General features: G+C 44.6%; 1 protein-coding gene across 2 annotated transcripts in view; it reads right to left on the reverse strand.

The window, feature by feature from the left end:
- The window catches only part of LOC147009780 (zinc finger protein 512B-like), a 39,186-nt gene extending 26,807 nt beyond the window's left edge, over window positions 1–12,379 (reverse strand). Inside the window, exons 1-5 of one of the 2 annotated variants that reach the window (XM_085860809.1) lie at window positions 12,255–12,379; window positions 7,710–7,786; window positions 2,104–2,231; window positions 1,923–1,972; window positions 1,420–1,482 (exon numbers count right to left, since the gene is read on the reverse strand). In XM_085860809.1, coding sequence (XP_085716935.1) covers window positions 1,420–1,482; window positions 1,923–1,972; window positions 2,104–2,231; window positions 7,710–7,784 — 316 coding nt within the window. In that variant the 5' untranslated portion in view covers window positions 7,785–7,786; window positions 12,255–12,379. Of the gene's footprint in view, window positions 1–1,419; window positions 1,483–1,922; window positions 1,973–2,103; window positions 2,232–6,268; window positions 6,477–7,709; window positions 7,787–12,254 lie in introns of those variants that run through there. The other variant, XM_085860808.1, reaches the window with a different exon arrangement.
- Between the last annotated feature and the right edge of the window lie 266 nt (window positions 12,380–12,645).

The raw sequence follows: 12,645 nt of genomic DNA on the forward strand, positions 1-12,645 counted from the left end.
ACTGATCCTAAAACACAAAATATTTGTGATTGTCGAAGTTCATAGAAGAGCCAGAACACTGATTGTATCAGGATGCAACAGAACAAAATGAGAGAGAGAGAGAGAGACAGAGAGAGAGACACACAGACAGAGAGAGAGACACACAGACAGACAGACACAGACAGAGAGAGAGACAGACAGACAGACAGACAGACAGACAGACAGACAGACAGACAGAGAGAGAGAGAGAGAGAGAGAGAGAGAGAGAGAGAGAGAGAGAGAGAGAGAAAGGAGGGGTGGAAACAGCAACAGCAGGTTTGAGACAAAATTGATGTTGACAAATAAACAAAGAATGTGGGGAAGAATGAGGGGTAGGGAAGGACACATGGGATGGAAAAGATGGATCTAGAAACAAACTCTTAGGAAGGAAAAACTGGAGATTTGGAATGAGGAGGGCTAAGAGGAGGGGTTAACATGGGGGAAGAAAATATCATGGTTTTGGATGGGGAATGATCTGAGATAGTGGTAAACAGCTGTCTTGAAGACCTGGAGGGAAGAATGACTTTGAAGAGGATGTGGAAGTTGGTTCCACATGTGGGGAAAAAAAAGAGGAATGAATGAGTGAGGTGAGCATCCACACTTGCTGATCCCTCTAATAGCCAAAGCGTTTGTGTGCAAGTATTTTCAGGCTCGCCCATTCCTGAAAGGACAGGAGCAAGTCATGAATATGATGTCAATGCAATGCAGAGGTTCACAGGAGAGCTAGCCTGGTGTTGGCTCAGTGGTTAGGGTGGCAGCTTGGGATCTTAGGGTCCTGAGTTCAAGCCCCGTTGGCCGCTGAATTAATACACCAGGGGGTTGACTCAGCCTGTCATCCTTCCGAGGTCGGCAAAATGAGTACCAGTGCACTGGTAAGGGGGACACTGCATCAGCGGCAAAAGCCGCGTCCCAACCAATGAGGCAACCAGCAGCCACAGGGTGCACTCAATCGAGAGAGACAGGAGAGCTCCTGAGGTAGCACAATCGCTTTTGAACCGTCTCGCTCAGTGCCGTTTCTCAACCAGACTCTGTGACCTTGTTCCTTTGCAAACAGGGCGTTTTATCAATGAGCATGCCATCTTTCAAAGTAGGCATTAAGCTGGTTGTCACATCCACTAGCATTCATTAGAAGGCGTTAAAGATCCTACGCATGGTCCCTTTTACAAGGTGCCGGCTGTTGTGTGCTGGCACTGACCAAATTCTAATGTCTTGCACAGCCATGCCAAAATAATGATACAACCAGCAGACTGGTCTAACATGCATTCACAAGAAAAAGAAGTCATGCAGCAGTGCGACGATCAATGACCTTTAAAAGATGCACTCAATATATAAATTTACATCACACATTCTATTGGTCCAGAAAGTAATAAATCATCTCTAATTGTACTGAAAAGCACAAACCGTGAGGGTATATCGGGGTGTTGTCAGTGTCCGAGAGATTTTCCAAATTCTCCGCCATTCTCTCTGGAACCAGAAAGTTGAACTATTAGAAAGCTGAGAACAAACATGCTTCAGTTTCAACGTACAAGGGGACGATCAAAAAGCCTGTGGCCTGATACAAAAGATCAATATAAGATCAAAGATGTACAACAATTTTAACCAAGCTAACAGTTGTTTTACAATCCAAACTTCTGTCTACATCGAGGGAACAGCAAACGTCGAAAGCAATGAACAGTTACAATTTGCGGCTTTACGCATTTTTTTTTTGTTTTTTTTTTTAATTCAATTGAAGAATTGACCAATTTTGAAGCAAATAAGAGAAAAAAAATCCGTGAAACACCGGAAGTTTGGTACACACATTTATCAGGTGAAAAAAACCAAACTATTGTCTGAAAACCCTGCTGAATGAGGAAATGTGTAGCGTACTCACAAACCATGGCTACACTCCGACAGCCTACACGCACCTTCTACGACTACTTCACAATTATTGTTCTCTTCTTCCTCCTTAACTTGGCTGTAACAGACAGACAAAAATACACCTCCTTAGAGATGAAACAAAGAAAAATTGCTGCAGTACTCCAGGAAAAATAAAGTTAAATTTTAACAATCGAGAAAAATAAATAAGTAAATAAAAAGACAACAAACCTCATGTCTAACTGATGCATTCCCAGTGTGGCCTCACCATCCGGCTGTCTTTCGGCTGATGGTGACAGCACCCGTCTTGAATTACGAGCAATTGGAAGATTTTTAGGTGGAGGGTTGCTGACATCATCCTAAAGAACAAGAGGGAAAAGGGGGAGGGAAGGAGGGAAGGAGAGCAATAAGGTTCACGTACTGCACAACAGGATGATGAAAACATGAGAGGTCCGACACAGTAATTCCTCACTTAACGTTGATTTCGTTAACATTGCTTTGTTACGTCGCCGATACAATCGGGAACATGGATCCTTGGAACGTCGCTACATTCACTATTACATCATTTGCCAGTGGGTGAGTGATCTACTTACTGTCACATGGACATGTAGACGTATGTATCACGCCTTTTGATGTTGATTAAAGTGTGATGAAACCCTCATAAACAGAGTCAAAAACAATCAATAGGTGATAGTAATGAGTCCAGTAGTAAGAAAACAAGAACAATATCCCCCTTCCGCCACGTGGCGGGGGATAAAAACTAGAAGGGGAGAGCACTCGGTAGAGTGCAAAACCTCCGCCGCCAATACTGCTGGGTCACTTAAGTGAACCTGATATCCCATTCATTGTAGGTCAAAATGGATCAGACTCTCCTGAACCACGATTGAATAAACTAAACTAGATCGACGCGCATGTAGAAATGCCCCCAAAAAAAAAAAAAAAAAATCGAAATTTTTTTGAAAAAAAGTTGCAAATTTTTTTCTTTTTTTCTCTAACAAATATTTTTTTTTTTGGTTGGAAATCACTAAAAACATGTAGAAATGCAAAAACAAAAATTCAAATATTTTTTCAAAATGGCCGCCATAGTGGCCATATTGGACTTTGGACCAAGTCCAAAATCTAAGGCATGATCCTTGGACCATACCTAATCCCCACACCAAGTTTTGTCGAAATCCGTCGAGGAGTTTTTCCGTAATACTGTTCACAAACAAACAGACAGGGGTGAAAACAGTAACCTCCGTCCATCTTCGATGGCGGAGGTTAACTACACCAGCACTTGGTAGAGCAAATACCTCCACCAGGCTGAACAGTTTACATTTTTTTTAAAATCACACAAATAGACTGGATCTGCATCTGTACCTGAACCAAAATCTAATCAGCTTGTTCTTGTCGTCATCTACCCAACTTATGCACCAAGTTTCGTCCAAATCCTTCCACACCTTTTTGAAATATCATGATTATATATATATATATATATATATATATGTATATATGTATATATGTATATATGTATATATGTATATATGTATATATGTATATATATGTATATATGTATATATGTATATATGTATATATGTATATATGTATATATGTATATATGTATATATGTATATATATATATATATATATATATATATATATATAGGAGAGAACAAGTATTTGACACACTGCCGATTTTGCAGGTTTTCCCACTTACAAAGCACGTAGAGGTCTGTGATTTTTATCATAGGTACACTTCAACTGTGAAAGACGGAATCTAAAACCAAAATCCTGAAAATCACATTGTATGATTTTTAAATAATTTATTTGCATTTTATTGCATGAAATAAGTATTTGATCACCGACCAACCAGTAAGAATTCCGGCTCTCACAGACCTGTTAGTTTTGTCTTTAAGAAGCCCTTCCATTCTCCACTCATTACTTGTATTAACTGCACCTGTTTGAACTCGTTATCTCCATAAAAGACAGCTGTCCACACTCAATCAATCAGACTCCAACCTCTCCACAATGGGCAAGACCAGAGAGCTGTCTAAGGACATCAGGGACAAAATTGTAGACTTGCACAAGGCTGGGATGGGCTACAGGACAATAAGCAAGCAGCTTGGTGAGAAGGCAACAACTGTTGGCACAATTATTAGAAAATGGAAGAAGTTCAAGATAAGTCAATTTCCCTCGATCTTGGGCTCCATGTAAGATCTCACCTCGTGGAGCCTCAATGATCATGAGAAAGGTGAGGGATCAGCCCAGAACTACACGGCAGGTCCTGGTCAATGACTTGAAGAGAGCTGTGACCACAATATCAAAGAAAACCATAAGTAACACACTACGCCGTCATGGATTAAAATCCTGCAGCGCACGAAAGGTCCCTCTGCTCAAGCCAGCGCATGTCCAGGCCGTTCTGAAGTTTGCCAATGACCATCTGAATGATCCAGAGGTGGAATGGGAGAAGGTCATGTGGTCTGATGAGACCAAATAGAGCTTTTTGGTTTAAACTCCACTCGCCGTGTTTGGAGGAAGAAGAAGGATGAGTACAACCCCAAGAACACCATCCCAACCGTGAAGCATGGAGGTGGAAACATCATTCTTTGGGGATGCTTTCCTGCAAAGGGGACAGGACAACTGCACCGTATTGAGGGGAGGATGGATGGGGCCATGTATCGCGAGATCTTGGCCAACAACCTCCTTCCCTCAACAAGAGCATTGAAGATGGGGCGTGGCTGGGTCTTCCAGCATGACAACGACCCGAAACACACAGCCAGGGCAACTCAGGAATGGCTCCGTAAGAAGCATCTCAAGGTCCTGGAGTGGCCGAGCCAGTCTCCAGACCTGAACCCAATAGAAAATCTTTGGAGGGAGCTGAAAGTCTGTGTTGCCCAGCGACAGCCCCGAAACCTGAAGGATCTGGAGAAGATCTGTCTGGAGGAGTGGGCCAAAATCCCTGCTGCAGTCTGTGCAAACCTGGTTAAGAACTACAGGAAACGTCTGATCTCTGTAATTGCAAACAAAGGTTTCTGTACCAAATATTAAGTTTTGTTTTTCTGATGTATCAAATACTTATTTCATGCAATAAAATGCAAATTAATTATTTAAAAAAATCATACAATGTTATTTTCAGAATTTTTGTTTTAGATTCCGTCTTTCACAGTTGAAGTGTACCTATGATAAAAATTACAGACCTCTACGTGCTTTGGAAGTGGGAAAACCTGCAAAATCGACAGTGTATTAAATACTTGTTCTCCCCACTGTATATATATATATATATATATATATATATATATATATATATATATATATATATATATATATATATATATATATATATATATATATATATATATATATATATATATATATATATATATATATATATATATATATATATATTGTGTTTGGCCCCATCTCTCAATGGTGAAGACTCACTTAAAAATAATTCTCGTATCCGGATCCTGATGTTCACCAAAATTGAATCAATTCGTCCTTATTAAACACCCAACCTGCCCACCAAGTTATGTCTGAATCCATCCACAACTTTTGAGATATCATGCTCACAGACAGACAAACAGGGGTGAAAACATAACCTCCGTCCATTCTCGGTGGCAGAGGTAGCAATTATTTTAGAAAGTAAATTAGAGGTACAGTAGCTTGTACGTGTTGCTGCGTTTGAGCCTGGGGAGTAACTGCCGAAATCTATCTGTCCGGGTTCTTCCCGACTTCTTTGTTTTGTTCCTTTCACATTTCTTTCTATTTTTTTTTTTCACAATTCTCTTTATTCATTCCAATTCTTGCTTTTTCATCTCTTTTACTCTATTCCTTTTTTGTTATCTATCTCTCGAAAGAGAATAAAGTGAATTTTTGAAGAAATTTTTCTGTAAGGCTCACTTGGCTGCACCTGGATGGGTTTGAGGGTAGTGGAGCAGCAGCTGAAACCCCAATCCTATCCAGGTTCCTCCTGATGACTCCATCTTTGCTCTTGACTTATTCGGGTTCCTTCTTGGTCTTCTGTTTCGTTAAAGCGTGTTGATAACGGAGAACGAGCAGTTGATATCGAGAGAGCGCTTGGGCTGTCCAATTAACTCTACCACACAAATATTAAAAAGAAACTAAGTCCAGTTTATACATCAATTATTTAATGAGCAAATGTGATTCGCTTAAAGTTGCATTTTTCAATGTATTCCATAACAAGTCATTTCAAGAGGTCATTTCTTATCGAGTGTACTTCAGTGCATTGACCATCAATGCAAATTTGGCATGGCCTTTAGGGCATTCCTATCCAAACAAATCATGATATCGCAATTCCAGTCCCAAACAACACATTGTGCATCTATTTGACAATTCAGTGTTCTCCGTTTAAAAATAATGAAAATAAATAAACAAGCAGTCATAGACTGGTACTTACGTAATAGTCAACTTGACCTCTGACCTTGTCTAATAAAAGCTGTCTCTCGAGAAGGTAGCGACTCAAACCAGAAGTTTCTACGATGATTCTGTACCAAACCATCAAAAATCGAATGTTTGACCTCACTGTGACCTTGACCTTTGACCGATTTTGACCAAAATCTAATCAGCGCGAGCAATCACCCTCCTGAATCACGTGGTGTAATTTGACATTGGTAGCTTCTTCCGTTCTCGAGTTATCGTGCCTACAAACAAGCACACAAACACAAACAAACACACAAACAAACACAAACACAAACAGAGGACGGAAGTCATCAATATACTTACGAAATCTTTAGATTTCAGAAGTAATAAAAATTAAAATGCAGATGGTGGTTTATGTACACCTGCTGAAAGGTGTACATCGCGTTAATGTGTGCTGAAAATAAAGATGTCGGCAAATGAGGTAACAAGAGCGTGACTCGGCGAATAATTCGGAATTTTTTAGTTTTAAAAACAAAACAAAACAAGAAACAACCATTCAGATTGAAATTTACAGACAAACCTCTCCCTTTTCTACTTCCTACTCATAGCTCTTAAATGACACCAAAGAATCATTAGGATTATTGTAGGCCAAACAATGGCTTCTTTTCCTTTCAGTTTGACTCAAAATGTTTCTGCTCGCTCGTCACCCGACTGGCTGGCATTCATGCCATCGTGTGCTCGTATGCTTTGTAAAAGGGTCAGGGCAGGATGCAAGCTTGCTCGCTTTGGCAGGCCAAACTGGGTGACAATGTTACATGGAAATGCGGTATCAGAGGTAGCACGATCTTCAACCCGGGTTGAGTTAGTGGATGGAAAAATGTAGCAGCTGGTGACAAGATTAATATACAAAGCAGAAAACCATGGCAAATGGAAATCTGTTTTTATAGGTGAACAATAGAAAAGCAATTAGAACATTGACACAACTGAAGGGCTGGTAGGATGGACTAGAGGTAAGCACATTCGCCTCCGAGCCATCTAGCCTGGGTTTGAATCTCGGCCCAGCTACAAATCGTCATCCTGGTGTCTCGCAGGTATGGTGAGGCATCATAGTGTGTGCAGTCCCACGGATGGGCGTGAAACTGGACATCCTGTCTGCCGACATTAGTTGGTGGCTGTTAAACTAAAAGATGCCATGGTGTCCTTCCCGAAGAGTAAGTGAGTCATCGCCGGCACCGTGGCCCAATAACAAAACCTTGGCTTAACCTGTAGGGGGGCGGTGCATCAGCGGCCCGCAGGCAATGATACTACTCACAGCCACGTGCAGTGTGCTGCATACAAAAGAGTAGAATAGACTCAACTGAGATCTCTAATGAATTGAGTCACAGAGTTCCGAATCAGAAAGCTTGCTTCTCAAATCTGATAAAAATGAAAAGATTGTCCGAGTCAGATTCAAACAGGGCCACCGGAAGGTTACTCACTGTTGTGTCACACAACTCCTTGCTCGATTTGGCCAGTCTCGTCTTCCACCTCTTGCGCATCTTCGCAGATGGCATTTCTACAAATCGGGTGAAAACATTCGGATGAGTGTAAAAGTTTTAAATTCCAAATGAGACATCAACAACCGTTCAAGATAGTTTGTTAGCAAGACTATCCGTCAGAATAACCAAGAAGTTTTGAGGTGGTATCAAGTCATCATGAGTGATAATTGAAATGGAACAAGCTCCGCAAGGATCAAATCTACCATGTTCACTTGCTTGAGTATTTCACTTTTTATTTGCCATTTCGCCAAGACATTGACCATCAATCCGAATACAAGCAAAATGTGACAATCATTTAAAAGGGCGTAACTTTTTACGGGACACCCCGATTCAAAAACAGAACGATGACGGACGGATCGATAAACGGGAACGATGACGGACGGATCGATAAACGGGAACGATGACGGACGGATCGATAAACGGGAACGATGACGGACGGATCGATAAACGGGAACGATGACGGACGGATCGATAAACGGGAACGATGACGGACGGATCGATAAACGGGAACGATGACGGACGGATCGATAAACGGGAACGATGACGGACGGATCGATAAACGGGAACGATGACGGACGGATCGATAAACGGGAACGATGACGGACGGATCGATAAACGGGAACGATGACGGACGGATCGATAAACGGGAACGATGACGGACGGATCGATAAACGGGAACGATGACGGACGGATCGATAAACGGGAACGATGACGGACGGATCGATAAACGGGAACGATGACGGACGGATCGATAAACGGGAACGATGACGGACGGATCGATAAACGGGAACGATGACGGACGGATCGATAAACGGGAACGGCGACGGACGGATCGATAAACGGGAACGATGACGGACGGATCGATAAACGGGAACGATGACGGACGGATCGATAAACGGGAACGATGACGGACGGATCGATAAACGGGAACGATGACGGACGGATCGATAAACGGGAACGGCGACGGACGGATCGATAAACGGGAACGATGACGGACGGATCGATAAACGGGAACGATGACGGACGGATCGATAAACGGGAACGATGACGGACGGATCGATAAACGGGAACGATGACGGACGGATCGATAAACGGGAACGATGACGGACGGATCGATAAACGGGAACGATGACGGACGGATCGATAAACGGGAACGATGACGGACGGATCGATAAACGGGAACGATGACGGACGGATCGATAAACGGGAACGGCGACGGACGGATCGATAAACGGGAACGATGACGGACGGATCGATAAACGGGAACGATGACGGACGGATCGATAAACGGGAACGATGACGGACGGATCGATAAACGGGAACGATGACGGACGGATCGATAAACGGGAACGATGACGGACGGATCGATAAACGGGAACGATGACGGACGGATCGATAAACGGGAACGATGACGGACGGATCGATAAACGGGAACGATGACGGACGGATCGATAAACGGGAACGATGACGGACGGATCGATAAACGGGAACGATGACGGACGGATCGATAAACGGGAACGATGACGGACGGATCGATAAACGGGAACGATGACGGACGGATCGATAAACGGGAACGATGACGGACGGATCGATAAACGGGAACGATGACGGACGGATCGATAAACGGGAACGATGACGGACGGATCGATAAACGGGAACGATGACGGACGGATCGATAAACGGGAACGACAACGGACGGATCGATAAACGGGAACGATGACGGACGGATCGATAAACGGGAACGATGACGGACGGATCGATAAACGGGAACGATGACGGACGGATCGATAAACGGGAACGATGACGGACGGATCGATAAACGGGAACGATGACGGACGGATCGATAAACGGGAACGATGACGGACGGATCGATAAACGGGAACGATGACGGACGGATCGATAAACGGGAACGATGACGGACGGATCGATAAACGGGAACGATGACGGACGGATCGATAAACGGGAACGATGACGGACGGATCGATAAACGGGAACGATGACGGACGGATCGATAAACGGGAACGATGACGGACGGATCGATAAACGGGAACGATGACGGACGGATCGATAAACGGGAACGATGACGGACGGATCGATAAACGGGAACGATGCGACGGACGGATCGATAAACGGGAACGATGACGGACGGATCGATAAACGGGAACGATGACGGACGGATCGATAAACGGGAACGGCGACGGACGGATCGATAAACGGGAACGATGACGGACGGATCGATAAACGGGAACGATGACGGACGGATCGATAAACGGGAACGATGACGGACGGATCGATAAACGGGAACGATGACGGACGGATCGATAAACGGGAACGATGACGGACGGATCGATAAACGGGAACGATGACGGACGGATCGATAAACGGGAACGATGACGGACGGATCGATAAACGGGAACGATGACGGACGGATCGATAAACGGGAACGATGACGGACGGATCGATAAACGGGAACGATGACGGACGGATCGATAAACGGGAACGATGACGGACGGATCGATAAACGGGAACGATGACGGACGGATCGATAAACGGGAACGATGACGGACGGATCGATAAACGGGAACGATGACGGACGGATCGATAAACGGGAACGATGACGGACGGATCGATAAACGGGAACGATGACGGACGGATCGATAAACGGGAACGATGACGGACGGATCGATAAACGGGAACGATGACGGACGGATCGATAAACGGGAACGGCGACGGACGGATCGATAAACGGGAACGATGACGGACGGATCGATAAACGGGAACGATGACGGACGGATCGATAAACGGGAACGATGACGGACGGATCGATAAACGGGAACGATGACGGACGGATCGATAAACGGGAACGATGACGGACGGATCGATAAACGGGAACGATGACGGACGGATCGATAAACGGGAACGATGACGGACGGATCGATAAACGGGAACGATGACGGACGGATCGATAAACGGGAACGATGACGGACGGATCGATAAACGGGAACGATGACGGACGGATCGATAAACGGGAACGATGACGGACGGATCGATAAACGGGAACGATGACGGACGGATCGATAAACGGGAACGATGACGGACGGATCGATAAACGGGAACGATGACGGACGGATCGATAAACGGGAACGATGACGGACGGATCGATAAACGGGAACGATGACGGACGGATCGATAAACGGGAACGATGACGGACGGATCGATAAACGGGAACGATGACGGACGGATCGATAAACGGGAACGATGACGGACGGATCGATAAACGGGAACGATGACTGACGGATCGATAAACGGGAACGATACGGATCGATAAACAGAACGAGACGGATCGATAAACAGAACGATACGGATCGATAAACAGAACGATACGGATCGATAAACAGAACGATACGGATCGATAAACAGAACGATACGGATCGATAAACAGAACGATACGGATCGATAAACAGAACGATACGGATCGATAAACAGAACGATACGGATCGATAAACAGAACGATACGGATCGATAAACAGAACGATACGGATCGATAAACAGAACGATACGGATCGATAAACAGAACGATACGGATCGATAAACAGAACGATACGGATCGATAAACAGAACGATACGGATCGATAAACAGAACGATACGGATCGATAAACAGAACGATACGGATCGATAAACAGAACGATACGGATCGATAAACAGAACGATACGGATCGATAAACAGAACGATACGGATCCATAAACAGAACGATACGGATCGATAAACAGAACGATACGGATCGATAAACGTGCATCGACACAGTCAGGAAAGAATAGCCAAATCAACACGATGTGAGATTTGAACCTGGAACCACGGAACTACATCCGAACAAATGTCCGCCCACAAGACCCCATTAAGGATTTGAAGTCCAGCTTGAGAACAGATCGCACATCGTGATTTTATTCCCATGAGAGTCTCGACTCTTGGAGGGGGAGTGGAGGGGAGAAACAAAACTTCCCTTAATAAGGAGAGCCTCGGTGCTGCGATGACGTTCTCTCCAGAAAGGGAGTAAAACGAGGCTGCTCGGGGAAGTTGATGATAACCTGTGCTCGTCATGTAACTGCATCGCCTGCGATGACGATCGAAACACAACCGCGCGTCTGAACTTTCAACGCGCCTCATTAACATGCACACGATGGGAACAGCAAAGGAAAAGGACGCCATTCAACTCAGAACAAAGACAAAGGAACAAGCATCGCATAAGAAAACCGCCACGACAAGAACAAAAGCGCCGCGGGAGCTTGTGATGGAGATGTTAGAAAGGAAAAAAAATGCCAACGGGCTCGACGTCCCGAGCAATGGCGGACGGGAGGGCCCGGACTGCGCGGCGGCAACAAACGCGGACATCTGTGCGATTGCGACGGGAAAGGGCGTCCGGAGCAGCGACTCTCAGCGAGAAACGAAAGCGCTGCTTCTTGTGAGATCACCGAGAGGGTCGTACTATGAAAAGGAAGAAAGTTGATACGGCGTTGTCTTGCTCACGAACGGCCTTCTTGACTGGAGTTATCCCTGGAGTAAGCAAATCTCGAGCGCTGTCACCATCTCGCGATATTTCCACAAGATGTGATTTGTCTTTTCTTTTTTTTTCTTTCTCTATTATTATATCGATCTCTCGTGTTCGCTCTCGGACCGTGGGCCGTGGCCTGTGAAGTGCTGATGACATTCTTACATATGTTGAACATGTACTTTAGAAACGTGAAAATCGAGCACTACTGAGAAATACTCAAAACAAAGGTTAAATTTGGTTGCTAAGGCCTTCCCTTTCCATAGCAACGGTCGCACATCAACGTAATTGCTCATATGGAATAGGCAAAGCCTGGAAGCGAACGTAG

Source organism: Eptatretus burgeri, chromosome 17 (genome assembly GCF_056783735.1).
Source record: "Eptatretus burgeri isolate ZD-2024b chromosome 17, Ebu_testis_v1, whole genome shotgun sequence".
Taxonomy (NCBI): domain Eukaryota; kingdom Metazoa; phylum Chordata; class Myxini; order Myxiniformes; family Myxinidae; genus Eptatretus; species Eptatretus burgeri.